This window comes from Canis lupus, chromosome 25 (assembly GCF_003254725.2).
Source record: "Canis lupus dingo isolate Sandy chromosome 25, ASM325472v2, whole genome shotgun sequence".
Taxonomy (NCBI): Eukaryota; Metazoa; Chordata; class Mammalia; order Carnivora; family Canidae; genus Canis; species Canis lupus.
This window is the reverse complement of record NC_064267.1, coordinates 51099478-51117926: the sequence shown is the minus strand read 5'-3', so window position 1 is coordinate 51117926 and position 18449 is coordinate 51099478. Positions and strand designations below refer to the sequence as shown.

General features: G+C 63.0%; 1 protein-coding gene across 16 annotated transcripts in view; it reads left to right on the top strand.

Annotated features, from left to right (window-relative positions):
* PASK (PAS domain containing serine/threonine kinase) overlaps positions 1-18449 on the top strand; it is a 35225-nt gene that overhangs the window by 15874 nt on the left and 902 nt on the right. For 14 of the 16 annotated variants that reach the window (XM_049100893.1, XM_049100895.1, XM_049100882.1 and 11 more), the window contains 9 exons: positions 1715-1883; positions 6593-8194; positions 9030-9211; positions 9447-9614; positions 12346-12471; positions 12583-12717; positions 15113-15312; positions 16906-17039; positions 18094-18443. In XM_049100893.1, coding sequence (XP_048956850.1) covers positions 1715-1883; positions 6593-8194; positions 9030-9211; positions 9447-9614; positions 12346-12471; positions 12583-12717; positions 15113-15312; positions 16906-17039; positions 18094-18428 — 3051 coding nt within the window. In that variant the 3' untranslated portion in view covers positions 18429-18443. Of the gene's footprint in view, positions 1-1714; positions 1884-6592; positions 8195-9029; positions 9212-9446; positions 9615-12345; positions 12472-12582; positions 12718-15112; positions 15313-16905; positions 17040-18093; positions 18444-18449 lie in introns of those variants that run through there. The other 2 variants (XR_007405743.1, XM_049100894.1) reach the window with 1 other exon arrangement.

Genomic DNA, 18449 nt, shown 5'->3' with positions numbered 1-18449 from the left:
CAAGGTCTGGTCTTAGGTGTCGGATGAGTGTGTACGTCACAACCGTGCAGATTTGTTCTGCACCCAGAGGTGGGGGCTTGTCCACACCTCTGCGCTAGGGGCCATCATGGGAGGGCCTGAGGTGTGGTCGGGGTCCGGGGGGTGTTTGTATAAACTTCTTCCTTGGCGTGAGCTTTCTCTGAACTTCTTGAATATGGGGGGTGGGTGGGTGGGTGGGGTCTTCACAGCAGGAGGCAGGCCCGTCCGGGGCGTCGATTGCCCTGTTTGTATCTGAGACTGCCGAGCCAGAGCTGTCGGTATCTTGCTGCAAAGCACCATAGGCCTGGTGCCTGAGACAGAACAATCTTGTATTTAGGTCACAGATGGACCCTTTGGGCTGAGTGTAGCAGGATGGCTCATTGGGCTCCGTGTGGTGTCCTCCAGGGCTGGCGTCCTCCCGGGCCGCGTCCGCTCACATGTCTGGCTGGCCGGGAGTGTGGCTGGGGCTGGTGTCGGGAGCCCCTGTGTGTCACTTGAGGGCCAAGCTCCAAGGGCAGCCGTGGTGTGCCCCTCCTGGGATGGTCCCAGGGTCCTCCTGGGTCCTGGGAGGGGCACACGGGGGAAGGAGAGGCCGCTGCGTGCTGCGTCGACGTTGACGCCCAGCGACCCCTGTGCCCGTGCGCCCGGCCGGCTTGACTCTTCAGTGCCTGCAGCCTTTCACTGGGCGCCCTGTTCCCCATGGGCTGCTGCACGTGGAGGGAGAGTCCCCTCTTGTCATTCTCAGTGGGGCTGACCCCAGACCTAGTGACAACCTCCTTTTTTTTTTTTTTTTTTTTAAAGATTATATTTATTTATTATTGAGAGTCGGAGAGAGAGAGAGAGGCAGAGACACAGGCAGAGGGAGAAGCAGGCTCCATGCAGGGAGCCCGTCGCAGGACTCGATCCTGTGACCCGGGGTCACGCCCTGGGCGGAAGGCGGCGCTAAACCGGGCTGCCCGACATTTAACCTCTTTTGAGGCTCCAAAAACAAGTCTCTCTCTGAAATAGTAATGAGCAGATACGCTAAGATTTAGTTAAATGAAGGCAAGCTCTGATTGAAGTTAATGAAAACGCCCTTAGTGTGATTTGTGGACAAGTGATTCCTGCAGGAATGTTGGGGGCACGGGCCCTTTTAGAGAGTCTGTGGGGTGGAGGCGCCCTGCCTCCGACGTTGGACTGTGTTCTGGATTCACACGGCTGCGGGCACCGTCCGGGAGAAGGGCTCGCACGTGGGTTCAGAGAAAGCGCGAGTCCTTGCGGCTGTGGGCCTGGGACCCTCGTGCTGAGGCGCCTGCTGGGCCCCAGGGGCCGATTTCATGTGCCGAGGACCTCTTGCCCCTGCACTGGGCACCTGTCACTGCCTGTGAGCCGTGGAAGGTGAGGTTTGCAAACGTGGCTTTCAGGCCTAAGGGCAACATGGGGCCAAGGCCAGACATCTGCTTGGAAGACACGGAGGTGTTGGTATAAATAGCATCAGGGTCGTTAATTTTGTTTCTTTCATAAGAAAATGGAAAAAATCATGAATTCCACATTGAGTGTCAGAGGGGCTTTGTGGCTCAGTGGAAAGGAGTAAGAGCTGGAGTCTTTGCTAACCTCGTGCAGATACTTGCTCACGTTGTTTTCATCGTCTCCCCAGATCAGATGGGGGGACGGCCCTGTGGGTCAGCGTGCACCCTCTCCACTGTCTGCTTTCTAGAACATCACTTTCCTGATCCCCGGCTTCTACCACTACATGGACCTTGTGTGTGACGGTTCCTTACCACTGCCAGACCTGGCCGAACGCTTGGATATCGGCACTCAGAGCGGGCCCGGGGAGACAAGTGCGGGCCCCTGGCAGGGCCAGAACCTGGCTGGCACGGCCTCAGGTAAGCCCCGCCTCCTCTCCCAGGTGCACCGCACAGGCAGCCCCCTGCCTCGGGGCGAGGGGATGGGACGCCTGGGAGCACAGAGAGGCTCCCGGGGGCTTTCTTGTCACCAGGTGCCTGTATCAAAGACACAAGTCACTTGTTGGCCAGTCGATGTGTGTGGCCTTATGTAGCCTATCCCAGTAACCCCTAAGTTAAACCGTCCTAGCGATACGTGCTCATCATGTTTTTCCACCTTTTAACTTAGCATTTAATAGTATTCCATGTCCCCAGCACGTGAGCGTCCCAGGTGCCAGGTGTGTGAAGACTGTGGGCGCACAGCTCCTGCCCTCAAGGGTCCCGCGGTGGCTTCGGAGCCCCGGGCCACAGGGCCGCAGGGCTGGTGGCTGTGCTCCTGGGAAGACACTGGGGCCGCCTGGCCCCCCCTTGCTGCTCGCCTTTCTGTGGACAAGGAGCGAGGAGGAGCTGCTCCCGGTTCTGCCTCGGGAGTGCTCCCCGCTCGCCCCCCCACCCGTAGTCCTCGCCCAGCGGGGCTGATGCTGACCGTGCGGCCCTTGCGGCCCGGTCTCTGCTCTCCTGTGGGAGGGGCAGCTGGGGAGCGGCAAGCATCAGCCATCGCGTGTCTCGGGGGCTGTCCCGGCCCTGTGCGGTCACCGAAAGGCGGACTTGCTGTTTGCACACCTCCCTGGGTTTGACAGTCATTGACGGGAAGAGGGCGGCGCTCAACTTCCCGGGCTCTGCGGGAGATTTCCTCCCCCCAGCGGGTCGCAGTGGGGGCCTTAGAGGTCGGGCTGTGGCGTTCTGTTTTAAAGGGTGCCTCGCGGGGCTCTGATGCGCTTCGGCGACCGGCGTTCTCGGCGGAGCTTCCTGCGCCCGGTCTGGGTGACTCTCCCTTTTCCTGGCTCTTTCTCCAGCACTAGGTCACATTCCCCTTCCTCTTTACCCAGGATTCCAGGTTCTTCCGTCCGTGTGCGTGTTTAATGCATGTTCTTTGTAGGAAACGGCAGGGGAGGGGGCAGCGATGAGAGTTGTGTCCCCTCAGGGTGAATCCTTGGCAGTGGGTTCGTGGGGATGAGTGCTTGTTTGCGGTGGTGCAAATGCCCGTTGGAAAGGTGGGCACCTGCCCCCGGCCAGGGCGGGGGTTCTTTCTGAGGGCCCTGAAGGGGCAGGCTCCCGGCTCCCACGCGGTCACCCTGCTGAGTGCCCGCCCCAGAGCCAGTAGGGGGGGCGGTGACACGCGAGCATAGGTGCGGAGAAGCAAAGTGGGGGGACGTGGGGTGTCAGGGCCCGCCGGCCGGGGAGGGCCCCTTGGGGAGGTGGCTCTCTGTGAAGCACCGAGGAGGCAGGAGCGGCGTTCCGGGCACAGGGAGGAGTTCCAGGTGTGGCCGTGGCCTCTCCCCAGGGGCCCCGGCGAGGGTGTCAGGAGTTGGGCCGCGGGGCTGTGGGAGTCACGGCGGGGACTTTGGTTTTTACCCAGAGTGGGAGCAGAGCCCTGGGGAGGCACTTGCGCTGGCGCCTGTGTTCGTGGGCCCCTGCGGCTGTGGCTGGAGCCAGGGCCGGGACGCAGCAGGGGCGGGCGGGGGCTGCGGGGTGGCGGGGGGTGGGTGGCCCTGGGCCCCGTGGACAGCGGCTGGCGGGGTTTCTGGGATGGGGTCCCAGGAGGGGAGGAGGCCCGCTGGGCGGTGTGCCGCGGTCGGGACCCACCTCTCCTGCTGTCCCGGCCAGGTCCAAGGGCTGGCGGCACGCTCGCCGGAGACCGCGCTCAGCCGCAGGGTGAGGCCCCGGAGCGAGGGGGGGCCCTGGAAGCCGTCGTGGGCACCCAGGCCGCCGCGGATCCTGGAGACCGCCTCCCCCCTTCCCTCCCGCGTCTGCCGACTCCGACTCTGGGGTAAGTCGTGGAGGGAGGCGCGGTGGGCCCCTGAGCACCTGCGAGTCCCGGTGCCGAAGCTGGGGCGCTGCCGTCCGGCCATTGGGCCCCTGCGGGGCGCCTCGCCTCCCACGTGCCCTGCCCTGGTGCCCGTCCTGTGGGCCAGGAAACGGGGGCTCCAGGGAACTGCTGGAAGCCCAACCTTCCCGCGTTAAAAATCATTTGTATTCGTTTCCTTTGTGCATTTTTGAATGACAAAGTATTGTCTTGAGAGTAGAGCAGGTTCACACTGGAAAACGTGGAAATGGCAGGGGAGCCGAGAGGAGGCTCCTCGCTCACCCCTGGTTGGGTCGCATGGTCCCCGCGGGCCCGCCGAGCCTCGGGTGTGCGTGCAGCCCGTGGTCCTTGTCGCCCGTGCCCTCCGGGCCCCAGGGCAGCACGGGGGTCAGGGGGGCCTGTCCTTGAACTTGACTTGGGCGGTCCCTTATGTCTGGCTCCTTTTGCTCATCAGTTTGTGAGATTTCTCCATGTTGTTATGTTCTTCAGTTTTCTTGAAATTATTTAAAAAATATACCTGAATATGTGCATTTTTCTTCCCCAAGTGCAGCAGCGTAACAGTAAAAAATGACAGTCCCGGTGCCTCCCTGGAGGGAGCCCTGCGAGGCTCGGGGCTGGGGGTCCCGGCCGGGCTCCTGGCGGCTCTCAGATGGGATGTGGTGCGTTCGAGTTCTAGCGCCAGCCCAGCGCCCCGGTCAGGAGCCGTGACTGTGCTGCTTCACTTCGCTCACTTCCGCACACGCTCATTCACTCCCTCACTCATGCAGGCACACACTCATTCCTGTATTCACTCCCTCATTGACTCATTCACTCCCTCTCTCATTCACCCCTTCCCCCCTTTTTTTTTCTTTTTAAAGATTTCATTTATTTATTCCTGAGAGAGAGAGAGAGAGAGAGAGAGAGAGAGGCAGAGACACAGGCAGAGGGAGAAGCAGGCCCCCCTGCAAGGAGCCCAATGTGGGACTCGATCCCGGGACCCCGGAGGCTGAAGGCAGGCGCCAAACCACTGAGCCACCCGGGGATCCCCCTCACCCCTCGCTTATATGCTCACTCATACACTCATTCATTCACTCCTTCACTTACTCCCTCCTTCATTCACTCACTCGGCACTCGCTCGTTTACTTACTGACTCATTCATTCTCTCGTTAGTCGCTCATCCCCTTGCTTTCCCGCTCATCACTCACTCAACAAACATTGCAAAGACTTGAGGGCTCATCCCTAAGAAATACCCTTTAGCAGAAAATGAGCTGACTCAGTGAGACGGGGAGGTGGGAAGGCATGACGGAGGGAGTGTCCTGTGTCTGGGGGCCTGGGGTGGTGCTGGCTCCTGATCCTCCCACTTGTCCCAGGAGCCCTGGGAGCTCAGCCTTACTCGGGCTTATGGCCAGTTGATAATGAAGCCAAGTGGGTCGTTAGACTGTAGATCAGGTGTTGTGACCTTGAGTGAAGCACCCCTGAGCCAAGCTGGTGGGCGTCTCTGGTTCCCATGGCTCCCCTGCTGGGGGCCTGCCGGGTGCCAGCTTGGGCAGTTGAGAGGAGGGCAGGAGGGAGGAGAGGAGCCTCCCCTGTACTTAAACGCTCTCTCAGAAGCCTACTTACCACTTCCTCACTTTACCGTGGCCAGAATTTAGTGACCCTGCGACACCTGGCTGCTGGGGACATGAGGGATGGGATGCGGGTGCAGTGCTGCCCTGGCCCGACCCCACACGCCCACATTGGAAGATTGCCTTACCCTGGCCCTGGGCCTGACCCCGAGTGCCCACCCTGGAGGAGTTGCCTGCACTCCCCTGGGGCCTGACCCTGTTTGCCCACCTTGGAGGGGTTGGCCACACTGCTTAGAAAGGGGATTGAGACCTTTCTGTTCCCTGGGGGCTGGCACAGGGCTGGTCTCTTGGCTTGGGGTGGATGGATAGAGATCCATGTAGTGAGACGTAGATGACCTTGGCCTTTACACACCCTTGTCCCGCCCTGCAGTGTCCCCAGGGAACTGCTGCTGTTCCTCAGAGCCCCACTCACAGCTCCCTCTGTGGAACCTGTCCTTGTGCTGGGTCCTCCCTTGTGCCTCCTTACAGACCTCTGGTATAATGTTAGCAGATCACCGGCACGTCCGCCCCCAGCGAGGCAGGGCACAGCTACGTTCTGTTGGTCTTGGTGCTGGCGTCAGGCCTGGGGCTGCCCCCAGGCTGGAGCTCAGCAGCAATGTCTGGTGGGGCCACAGTGACCCACCAGCTGCAGGGGTGGGGTCTCCACCCAGGGCCCTTGGCTCTGCCGTCGCCCTTGGGCTCTGAGGTCGCCTCTTCCTCAGTGGCCTCCATGCTCATCATGCTTGTGGGATCACATCGGCTCTTAGGAACCAGTTAGCACCCCCTCCCCTCCGTGGCCGCCTCCCTGTGCCAGCTTCTGTTTCCTGTCGGCTGTGACTCCCGATGGCATCTGTAGCCAGTCGCAGGTCAACATTGCCCGGTGCACAGAACGCTCAAATCTCTCTCCTTTGTTCCCACACCTCCCCAGGGCACCTTGTGAGTGGGTCGAGGCTGGCTGCACGCTGTCAGGAAGCCCCACTCGCTGTGAAATGAGACTGATCAGAGCCCTGAGCGTATGGTCCTGGGCGCTCAGCGTCATCTTTGCTAAATCATTGGTAAATGAGGATTCATCTGTGAGGTGGTCACAGTTTATGGTGTTAAATGCTTTGTACTCACCTCTAATAGAGGGGTATCCATGTGATCTCTCCTTTTATTCTTCCGTGGTCCATAAGTAACTACGTTATCCATTTTGCAATCCTCAGAGTGGAAAACATCCCAAAAGGAAGCTCATCAGCCCATAGACAACAGTCGTCGCCCAAGGACCAGCAAGACATCCCAGGAGGAAGCCCACCAGCCCATAGACCACAGTCGTCACCTGAGGACCAGCGAGACATCCCAGATGGAAGCCCACCAGCCCAGAGACAACAGTCGTCGCCCAAGGACCAGCAGGACATCCCAGATGGAAGCCCACCAGCCCAGAGACAACAGTCGTCGCCCAAGGACCAGCAGGACATCCCAGATGGAAGCCCACCAGCCCAGAGACAACAGTCGTCACCCCGGGGACCAGCGAGACATCCCAGGAGGAAGCCCACCAGCTCAGGGATGGTCATCACCTGAGGACCAGCGAGACATCCCAGGAAGAAGCCCACCAGCCCATAACCAGCAGTCATCGCCCAAGGACCAGTGGAACACTCTCTTGGGGCAAGAGGAACCTGCAGCTCCAGAGAGCCTCAGACAGGACCTTGTGGGAAGAAGCAGGTGTGACCCAGTGGTCACATGGATGTTTGCTTCCCAGGGAGGACCTGAGACCCCAGCTCTAGCTGAGGGCAGGAGTAGAAACGCTGAACTGTGTGGCCTCTATCAGGAGGCTCAGCTAGAGTGGACAGGGTTGAGCAGTGCCAGCAGTTCCAACCGTCGGGCTGATTCTGTCATGCCCAAGCCCCGTGCCGCGGGCCAGCTGGCAGCGGAGGGGCTCCCGATGCCCTACCCTGGGTATGGGGGCGAGCAGAGCACGCAGCCAGGAAGCCCGCCTGGGACAGCGCGACTCCTGTTCTCAACGCCGACGCTGGATGAGCCCTGGGTGGCTGTGGAGAATGACCGAGAGGAGATACAGACGTGCTTGCTTAAGGAGCAGCTGCCCAGACTGAGCTTTGTGGGGCCCCTGGGTGTCTCTTACAGCGAGCTGGCCTCAGCAGAGCACCCCCCGCTCCCACCCCCCGTGTCGTTGTGTGACCCGGGAGGCAGGGACTTCTGCAGCCGCGTGGGCAGCTCCTCCGCCTACTATGCCCTGGCTACAGACCTCCCCGGGGTCCTGGACGCAGTGCAGGCCCAGGAGGCCGATGGGAATTCCTTCTCCTGGAACCTCAAGGAACTGCGTTTCAGTGAGTGGGCAGATGGAACTTCGTCCACCTGTTCCTGCGCTGCGTCTGAGCTTGTAGGCACGCCCTCCCCCTCGCCGGCGGGCTCCGATGTGGACGTGAGTGGTCTGCACGGACGGAGGCCGGATGTTCTGGATGATAGGGAGCTGTTGCTCCTGACCGGCACGTGCTTGCATCTCGGGGAGGCTCGGCAGTTTCACGAGAGCCGTCTGGGGCCCGATCGAGTGGAGCTCTCGGAGACCTGTCTGGAGTCCTCTGAGCGCGGGGGAGGGCGCAGCAGAGAGAGCCCACCGTGCGTGCTTCCCGCGCCGGAGGCTGGCCCCGTGGACGTGTGCCCGTCAGAGGAGCCCAGGCTGAGTTTCCAGGTCACCTCCACGCCTGTGAGAGACGACAGCCTGGTGGCACCCGGGGACATGTGCACGCAGCATGGGATCCAGGAGGGGACCTACGCCGGCAGCTGCTACCACCGGGACGGAGCGCAGCTGAGTACGTGCCGGGCGGCGGTGCCCTGTTGCGCCCACGGGTGGCTGGGCTGGAGCGCAGCGTGGCCGGGTGCAGGGCCTCCCGGTCCTGGGGTCTGACGGGGCTGTACCCTCCCCACCCCCCACGAATGGTTTTGGCAGAAGTGTTAAGGGAGCTGTAGTGATAAGTCCTCTCTTGAAAGTCAGGGTTGTGAGTGCCGGTGCCTGGGGAGGGTGGACTGAGGTCCCGGCTGCCTTGCGTCCCTCCCTGGAAGCCGCTGTGTGCATCCCGGGACGGAATCCCCCGCCCAGGCCTCCGTGGACACCCCGCATGGGCTGCTGGGGCTCAGGCTGCTGGTGGCGGCTCCGCTCTAGGACGGCGTCAGGGGCCCCTTGGGGGCTGATTATCTTTGTCGTCCTTTCCTATTTTCCTGACGTCTTAGCGGGTCCGAGTCACGTTGGCCAGCTGTTTCCTTGCTGCTGATTCATAGTGTTGACGACTAAGGCTTTTTCCTCAGCTTTGGAAAGCGATGCCCGTACTCGGTGTTGTCTGTAGAAACAGCAGAAGTGCCAACACAGGGACCTCAGGTCACCTGTACTCGCCCTCTAAGGATAACCCCACTTGCTTCGGCGTCCTGCCCCAGAGGCCGTGTAGACACACGTACGCACGTGCGTCCTTGAGCATGGTTGTGCCCGAGCCGCGCACACTCCTGGCAGCCGGCGCCGAGGCGGCGGGGTGGGCGGGTGGGCGGGGGTTGAGGCGGGCTTCCAGGCCTTTCCCCCTCCCGCCCCACGCGGGGAGTGTGCGTCCTTCCCTGGGAAGCGTCGTGCCGACCTCCCCTCCCTCCCGCCCCTCCCAGGTGTGCAGTTTGAGGTGAAGCGCGTGGAGCTCCAGGGCGCGGCGACCCTGTTCTGCTGCTGGCTCGTCAAAGACCTGCTGCACGGCCCCCGGGACTCGGCCACGCGCGCCCGCCTGCTGCTGGCCAGCCTGCCCGGCTCCAGCCACTCCGTGTGCGAGGCCTCCGGCTCCAGCGTCGGGGAGGTGGGTGCCTGCCGGCTGCCGCCCTGCACCCTCCTCTGTGCTGCCTCTGGGCTGGGCCTTCTGCTGCGACGGCCTCACGTGCGGGCGGGGTGTCGGCGGGTGGGCCACTTGGGCCCACGTGGAGCGCAGCGGGGCGCAGGGGGCGCGGGGGACCCGGTGACACGAGTCTGCCTGCGGCTGCCTCCTTTCCTTTGGTCACGCGTGGTCCCTCAGGCCCCTCCGTCCCCGTCCCCAGGGTCTGAGAAGCAAGCCCTGGTTCGACGACGCCCCCAGGGCCGTGGAGCTGGAGGGGCAGGCGGCCTGCGAGGGCGCGTACTCCCACAAGTACCTCACGCTGAGCCCGCTGGGCAGCGGGGCCTTCGGCTTCGTCTGGACGGCGGTAGATAAGGAGGCCAACAAGGAGGTACGTTGGCTCCGGGCCGCGGCCCTGACACAGCCGTGGCATCAGTGCCTTTGCGTGGGAGCTCTGCGGGCGCCGCGGGACAGGGGGGTCCCAGGAAGCACCATGGGGTCCTGCCCGGGTCGGGTGCACCGCCTGGGTCCCGGGCTCGTGGCCACCCTGATGCAGCCCTAGAGTCTGCTGCCCCCCGCCCCCCGGGTCCTGCTGGGGCTGCGCTCGTCACCGAGCGTTCTGTGACCGAGGAATTGACATGGTGACGGTCCCTGCGTGGCCCTGCGCAGGCCTTCGACGCCTCCGGCTTCCCCGTGCTCCCCACGGCTCTCGCAGCTGCACCCCATTCCTGTGTCGGGTCGGGGCCACCGCCGTCCCGGCCCGCAGGGTTCCCGGGGGCTTGGTGGCCGCTGTCCTGCAGGGAACCGGCTGGGCCCCTGCGCAGAAGGAGCTGGCACGCTCCGGCCCCCCTGGCTCCCGCCCCGGCTCCTGCGCTCTGCTCCGGGTGGAGACCCGCAGCGGCGCCGCTGTGTCCTTGGCTCCCGGAGGCGTCCGTGGAAGCACAGTGTTGACTCCGCCGGATGCCTGTGCGGCACCTGTTGAGACGATCGTGCCCTCGTTCCCTTTGCTGATGGAGGGAACAGCATGACGTCTGCCCACAGAACCACTCCTGGGTCACGTCATGGTGTTCCTCCGACGCACGGCTGAGTTTGGTTTGCTGGTATTTTTACTTGGGATCTCTTTTTTCACTTACATTTCGTGACATCTGTTTTTTGGTTTTCTGGTTTTTGGGGGTGTTTTGGCCGGTGTTTCAGGGGTTCACGGTGCCTGCAGAGTTAGCAGCGTTTCTGCGCATCAGCACGTGTGACGATATGTCCGCAGTTGTCCCTGTTTCCCGGCCGCCCCGACTCTAGGGTACCCTGTGTTGTCGTCGCTCGACTTGTCGAAGAATCGTGTTTTATTAATCACGTTTGTTTTGTTTCCTTGCATCTTCTGCGGGTTCATCTTGCTGCGTTTGCGTTGGGCCATTACCAGGTACCGGCACCTCGAGGCGCGGCTTCTGCGCCGCTGTGGCCGCCTCCCGGAGGCCGTGGCTCTGCTGCTCTTGCTGGGTTCACAGGGGCTTAGTTCTCGGGGCTCCGCTGCTGCCTCCGCGTCTGTGAGGTGGATCGGGAACCCGCTAGACGCAAAGGGAGGTAGCAAGGAGGCCCGGAGCTCTCTCTCCTCCGGGTTTGAAAAGCAGCACAGCCTCCTTGCGCCTTCAGCACGGCCTGGCCAGCGACCCCAGAGCGGCCCTGCAGGACCCGGGCCCAGGGAGGGGGCGGCCGCGGGGGCAGTCGGCACGGCCACCGTCACAGAGCAGTTCTGGTGACGCACGACCTGGGCGTCCTTCCCGGCGCGACGCCTTCACGTCTCCCTCGGCGTGTTGTGTGGCTCTCGGGGAGCGAGTCTCGTTCGCCGTCTCTGGGATCGGCATGGCTTCCGTGTCCGGTTTTCGTGGGCTGCACTCTGGTTACCGACCCCAGGAAGGAGGTGCGGGTGTCACGCGCCGGTCCTCCCACGTGTTCCGACGGGTGGCCGTGCCCGCGGGCCGTGGCCGTCCGCGCCGCTTCTCCCGAGCGCCTGGGCCCCGGCTCTGCCGTCCTCTACGTGCTTTTGAAGAGCAACCTGATGTCTTCCTCTTTCTGGGTTTTTCCCTTGTCATCTTTGGACTTCAGGAGCGTCCCCAGGACGTGTCCCCGTGTGTTCTGCACCCTCGCTTGACGCTTGCTAGGACTCTGACCTCAGTGTGGACGTTTTCTTTACCCGAAGAGAGTTTATTCTTTGTTAACCCGTTTCCTTCCCTCTCGCTCTTACCTTCCCCGAGGCCCGCGGTCGGCAGCAGCTCTGTCTCCTCCCCGCAGTGGGACGGGCGGCAGGCCCCCTGCCTCTGGCCGCAGCCTCCGTGTCCCCCACCTGGCCGTGGGGACGGGCGCCAGGACCTCGGCCTTGGTGCCCTCGGCCTCTTGCCTCCTCTCACGTGTCTCCGGCCTGTGGAAGCACGGGGCCCTCTGTTGTACGATGTCACCACTGATGGCTGGCGCGAAGCCTGTGCCCCTCCACCCTCCGTCGGGCTCCTCCCTGCCCTCCCTTCACAGGGAGCCCCCCACCCCTCCGCCCTGCCCTCCTGACCCACGGGGCAGGCTGTGTGCCGTCCCCCTGCAGATGACATGCTCACCAGGCAGGGCTCGCGGGTCGCCCGGTCGGGTCTCCCGCTGAAGCGTGGGGTGGGCCTGGCCTGCGTCCCGGCTCAGCGTGTGCCCCTCGGCCACGTGTGCCCCCGACGTAGCAAGCGCTCGCCTCCCTGAGCACGGCGTATCCCCTGTGACACTCCCGGTCGTCCCGTGGGGTGACGGGGCCTCTGTTTGTGTCCATGGGGCACGGCCTTGTGTGTCTTCCAGTCCTCGGGCCTCCTCTTAGATGTCCTCTGTGGGGCACCAGCCCTTGCGGTGAAAGGGGGTGACGGGGTTTTGCGGCCCCTCAGCTCCAGTCTTCTCCGCCACGCCCTGCCGCCCGCTTGCTGGCCTCTCCGTCCCTGGTGCGCGTGTGGACGGGGCCCCCTGGGTTTCCTCTCCCCCGCCGCGGGCTCAGGGGTGGTCTGCGGGGAGGCTGTGTCTGCGGCGCGAGGCAGCAGTGGGCGCCACCTTGCAAGGGACGCCGGAGGCTCGCTGGCAGTGACTTGTCTCCTCTGCCTTCCTCGTAGGTGGTGGTGAAGTTCATTAAGAAGGAGAAGGTTCTGGAGGATTGTTGGATCGAGGATCCCAAACTTGGAAAAGTCACCTTAGAGATTGCCATTCTGTCCAGGGTGGAGCACGCCAACATCATCAAGGTGGAGTGCCGTTCCTCGTTGACGGGTGCCCCGACCGCGCACGGGACGTTGTTGAGCACGTGGTCCTGAAGGCACCTCCGCAGGCCCAGACCCCACTCTGTCCTTTTCCAGGTGTTGGACGTATTTGAGAACCAAGGGTTCTTTCAGCTGGTGATGGAGAAGCACGGCTCCGGCCTGGACCTCTTCGCGTTCATTGACCGTCACCCCAGTCTGGACGAACCCCTGGCGAGTTACATCTTCCGGCAGGTGAGCAGCCCAGAGAGCCGCGCCGGGGAGACCGGGGGCTCGGGTACGGGGTCCCGAGGCTGCAAAGCTCTGCCTGCGAGTTACGGTCTCGCCTTCCAGACTTGGGATTTTACAGAGTAAGCTGTATGTTAAGATACGCATGGGAGGCCAGACGCCGTCCTGGCCTGACCGGGGAAGTCTGGTTAATGATGAAAGCGTGTTCATATTCCTACAATGTCCACGCAAGGTGCAAACCTCAGCCACCACGGGCATCGGGGCGGCTTTGAGGCTGCGCGCTGCCGTCTCTCAGCGGGAAGGCGCTGCTAGTCTGTGAGCAGGGATCATGGTGGGGTGACGAGGGCAGGGGCTGGGGTGAAGTCCGGGAGGGCCTCGCAGCAGCGTGTGCGGCCCAGTGACCGGCCCACGGTGAGTGCTGTCCGGCTAACTAACGTATCAGGATGCACGGTATTTGTCTTGGTCTCTTGCAGTGTCTGTGTGTGTGTTGATCTCGTCCACCTGTCATTTCGTTGGAATGAGAGTGTGATCAGCAAACAGAAAGGCGCCCTGGGAGACAGAGGCTGGAGGGGTGGAGGGGACACAGTCACTCCTGTTTTGAGTTTGAAGGAGAAGGTGCTGGTTTCATCCTACGCTCTTCCTCGCTCCCTGGAAACCGTGGAGAACTCCCTGGGAAGGGGGTCTGAGCTATTCCCAGATTTGCTCTCCGACTGCTTCCTGGCGAGGACGCCATTCCTAATGCCAGCCCCCATACGTGGACGTTTCGTACTCAGAGCTGTAAACTCCAGGAGCTGTTGGGTTCCTGAAATTCAGCGGCTCAGGCACCGGCCTGTAGGCGTCAGGCGTCGCGGTTCTGCTCAGAGGCCGTCCCCTCTGCCCTCTTGCTGTGGTGCGAGGTCCCATCCCGTCTGCTGGAACGCGCGGCAGACGTTTGTTTCTGGAATCTCCATGGCAAGCAGACCGTACGGCACGACGATGAGAGTCCCTTGCTAAAAGCTGCTGCCTTTCAGTTGTTCATTCTGGGGCCGTCGATCTGGTAACCAGCGTGTCCCGTGCTGCGTAGTTTCGTATCCATAGCCCCTTCTGTGAATTTACAGACGGACGTGCCATTGCGTGTAGGAATGGGTCAGTGCGTACGTACAGTGCGCTCATCAGCGACCTGCCTCCCGGCGCCCGGTCGCCAGGGCCCGCTCAGGCGGCGAGGGCAGGGAGGGACCTGCGGACACCGGCTTCTCCCTTGTAGGTAACCCCTTGCTCCTAAGTAATAAGCCTCAATGAAACGTCCCAAGTTCAGATTAACCCACGGCTTCTGTTCCCAGCTGGGCCCTGGCACGAATGTGCGCGTGTACGGTGGGCGTATACGCGTGTGTGCACATGCATGTGAGCGCGAGTGCACCCGTGTGCACCTGCGCCTGCCTGGCTGTGTATGTGAGTGCGCAGATACGTGTGTGTTTGCAGGTGTGTGTGCATAAATACGCCTTTGTTTACTCGTCGTAAGTTGATGAACTGGGCACAGTTGCCGGCCGTTAACGAAAGCCTGATGCAGGGTGTTCGTTTGTGGGCATCGAACTGTCCGGTCCGGTGACTGTGTCCACGAAGGCACCGTCGACTGGTAGGTATGACTGGCGACGCGGGATGCAGTCAGAAACTCTGCCGATCTTACTTAAGCTTGACCGGAGGCCCCCCTTTGTTCGTCTCGGCCACCCGACGTGTGGCGTGGGCCTGTGGGGCTCTGGGCGGACCGCGGTGCACCGTAGTAGCCCCTGCCCTGCAGAGTGGGGGCCGTTGCCCGGGGCTGCCCCTGAGAAGCCGCCTGGAGCCCCAAGGCGGGGTTTGGGGACCTGGCTTCTGCCCTCAGCTCTGCCCCTAACCGCGGCGTGAACTCTGGCCGAGGCGCTTTCCTCCCGTGAGCCCAGGGTGTCCCGCTCGGGCCTTCTCTGGGGCCGCCCCCCATTTCACGCCCAGGCCACACTCACGAACGCACCCAGCACGTGTCTCTGGAGCCTCTGCTCGTGGCCGGGCTGCCCTTCCTCCCGAGAGTGTCACGCCGTGCGTTGGGGGGTGAGTGACGCACAGGCAGTGCTCGTGCTGGGGGCACGGGGGTGTCTGCGAGCGGCCACGGCGGTCAGCCCCACGAGACAAAGTCTGGTCCCAGCTAACGGTGCACTGGGCGTCCTTATCGCCAACAGTGACAATAGCGACATTTGAAAGGAGAATCCCTGCGGTGCTGCCACCGGCCTCGCCAGCCTCCCGCCCCCGCGGCCTTTCCGGCCCCTGGGTCAGGAGGGTTCGACAAGGGGGTTCTCCTTTGTGTTGTCTCGTTTTCTAGCTAGTCCTCGTTTTAAACGTGGGTTTTACTTGAATTGCTTTCTTAAAAAATGCCTGTGGGCCCTGCTTGCAGCTGGTGGCGGCGGTGGGCTACCTGCGCTCCAAGAGCATCATTCACCGCGACATCAAGGACGAGAACATCGTCATCGCCGAGGACTTCACCATCAAGCTCATCGACTTCGGCTCCGCCGCCTACTTGGAGAAGGGCAGGCTGTTTCACACGTTCTGTGGGACCATCGAGTACTGCGCACCCGAGGTCCTCATGGGAAACCCGTACGTACTGCACGTCGTCGCGAGCCCGGGCCCCTTGGAGGTTGGGTGGGAAAGTGGCTTCGGTGCCTCTTGGTGACAGGCTGTTGAGGGCTCACCTACGTCGTGGTCCTCGGTGGGCAGGGTGGGCGGTGGCCATGTGCTCGGTGCGGGTCTGGACTGTTATGTGACTGAAAGTGGAGAATGAGGCGAAAGACCAAGATGGGGGTCCCAGACGTGCGGGCTTCCAGCAGGTGGAGAGGGCGTCCTTGTGCTGAGGACAGGGTGGTGGCCAGCACCAGATGCTGTGACGTCAGCGTCAGGGGCACTGGTGCGGAGGACGGTGTGTCCCTGCCCCGGAGCCTGCGGGCCGTGGGGGGCCTGGGTCGTGCTCAGGAGGCTCCTCTCCCATCACTCAGTGCACCCCGGGGTCCCCAAAGGAGGAGCAGCTGAAAGGGGGAGGACAGTCCAGGAAGGACCTTGGAGATCACATCACCCCACTGCCCCCCGCGTGCTCTTGGCCACCAGAGGTGGAGGGGTGCCTGTCCTGTCCAGGACTGTGACACGTGTTCTCTGGCTTGTCTCCCCCACCCCACGCCCTGCACGCAGGCTGGGAGCCTCCTGCAGGGGAGCAGGGAGCAGGGGAGCGCAGGACGGTGGTGGCCTCCCCGGGGCGTTGCCCTCCCTCCTCTGTGGCCTGCAGGCGCCTCCTGGGGCCCCTTGGTCCTCTGGCCACGTCCTTCTCCCTGCGCCGGTGGTTTTCGGGTCTGATTCTGGATTCCCTCCTCAGGAGCTCTGCTTCCTCCCCCACGGTTTGTGTGTCCTCCAGTCCAGGCGACCTGCACGCTCCGGCCCTGAGCAGCCCCGGCCCGCTGCTGGATTTTATAGTTTTACTGGAGCACAGCCGTGTTGGTGGCCTCTGGCTGCTGCAGCGCGGCCACCAGCCTCAGATGCTCCCGTCGGGCTGTTCCCCGTTGCAGCCCGTCGGGCTTTTCTCCCTATTCTCCGGTGTTCCTGAAGTCTCTTTCTAAATCAGCACAAGACAGTGTTGAGCGGGGTTTTCCCGGCCCAGCTCGTGCGGTCTCGTCCCTCCCAGCGCCCCGAGCCCCCTGAGCGGGGCCGCGGCCTCCCGGCGTCCTGCGCGCTCTCGCGGGGCCCCGTGTCTGCCAGCGCCTTGAGCTGCTGCCGCCCGTCGGGCTCCCTGGACCCCGCCTCAGTGGCCAGCGGCTCCCCGGGGCCCGCCCTCCCCCTCTAGGTGCTGCCGATGCCTTGGCCCGCTTGCGCTTCACGGGCTGGAGCCTCCACTCTGTCCGGCACCTTCTCCACCTGCAGGAAGCCCCCGCCAGGAGGTGCTCTGCTCTCACCTGCCGCGCACCCTCGCGCACCCTCGCTTGGCCGGGGGCCTTCCTCAGCTGCCCGAGCACAAAGTTTGGCTTTTCTTTTCCCTCCCCAGCATGTGGCTGGAGCATGGCTGGCTGGGGCAGATGTGTCGCGATGGGGGCGTAGTCACGGAGGGCTGCGGGACACCCCGGGGGCCGCTCTCGGGGGTGCACGTGGGGAGCGCCTGGAGCTCCGGCCCAGCCCGGCGTGCCCCCAACGCCACCTCCCCCCTTACAGGTACAAGGGGCCGGAGCTGGAGATGTGGTCGCTGGGGGTCACGCTGTACACGCTGATCTTTGAGGAGAACCCCTTCTGCGAGCTGGAGGAGACCGTGGAGGCCGTGATCCACCCCCCATACCTGGTGTCAGAAGGTGAGCCTGGGCTGCAGGTGCGAGCAGAGGGCGGCCTGGTCCCCCGCCGCGCACGCAGCGATTCTTCGGTCGTACCGACAGCCTCACGGCTTTCTTTCCGTTGTCTGACCCTGATTCCTACAGGAGGGTAACTTGAATTTGACTAAACCCTCATGATAATTTTTTTTAAGATTGTATTATTTGAAAGTGTGTGAGTGCAGATGAGTGGGGAGTAAGGCAGAGGGAGAGGGAGAAGCAGACTCCTCGCTGGGCAGGGAGCCCGACGTGGGACTCGATCCCAGGGCCCTGGGACCATGACCTGAGCCGGGGCGGACAGTTAGGCATCTGAGCCCCTCAGGCGCCCCCGTCTCTCTTCTTACAAGGGCACTAATTCCATCCTGGGGCCCTACCTTCATGATCTCTTGTGACCCTGCTTACCTCCCAGGGGCCACCGGGGGTTAGGGCTCCACTCTATGGAGGCAGTTCAGTCCGTGGCAGCCTAGAAGAGGATCCTTCGGGCTTTGCCAAGGTCCTGGGCTCCTGGGGAGCACGCCCTCTGCAGCATGCTGCACCCCCCACAGAGCCACCCCACGTGTTCCCTCGTGGTTCCCAGGGCTCCCCTCAGGGATGCTGAGGCTCAGAGCAGCCCTGGTTGGAGATGCCCGCACCGTCACAGGAAGTGGGACCCAAATCTAGACCCGGGGCTGGGGCTGTGCTTCCTTCTGGGGGGACGATGAAGGCTTTGCCTGCGGCTGTCTCCTGCCCTTCATGTTGTACAAACCCAGGGTCATTTGAGGCTCTGCGTGTCCAGAGCCCTGAGAACAGGCTGAGCGAGGTGGGGTCCTGAACCCCACGCTTTCAGAGGGGACGAGCATCTCGGGGCACGGCCAGGCCCATATGCCCGAGCCCCTAGGTCTCATCAGGTGTGGAGGTTCCAGGCCACTGGCCGCCCAGTCCGGTGCTCATGGTACGCAGAGCCAGGACCTGAAGTTTTGAGACCTGGTCCGCTTGAGCCCAGCCCGGACCCACTGTCAGTCTTCTGGCCACATGCCCAGGGGGGTCTTTGTGTCTCCAGCTCTCATGCACCTCATATCTGGGCTGCTGCAGCCTGTCCCTGAGCAGCGCACCACCTTGGAGAAGCTGGTGACAGACCCCTGGGTGATCCAGCCCGTGAACCTTGCTGACTACACCTGGGATGAGGTGTGTCGAGTGAACAAGCCAGGTGAGGCACGGACTGTGTGCCCAGAAAGCGGCCTTCCTGGGTCTGGGGAGGACCAGGCCCCCTCCTCCATGCTGTCCTGGGCACAAATGTCGGGACCTCTAGCCGATCAGAACCAGCGTTCAGAGGCCCCCGGACACCACTGGGGCCAGGGCCTTAGAAGGTGGGTGGGCACCCAGGGGAGCCCCTGACAAGGAGGCACTGCAGAGGGG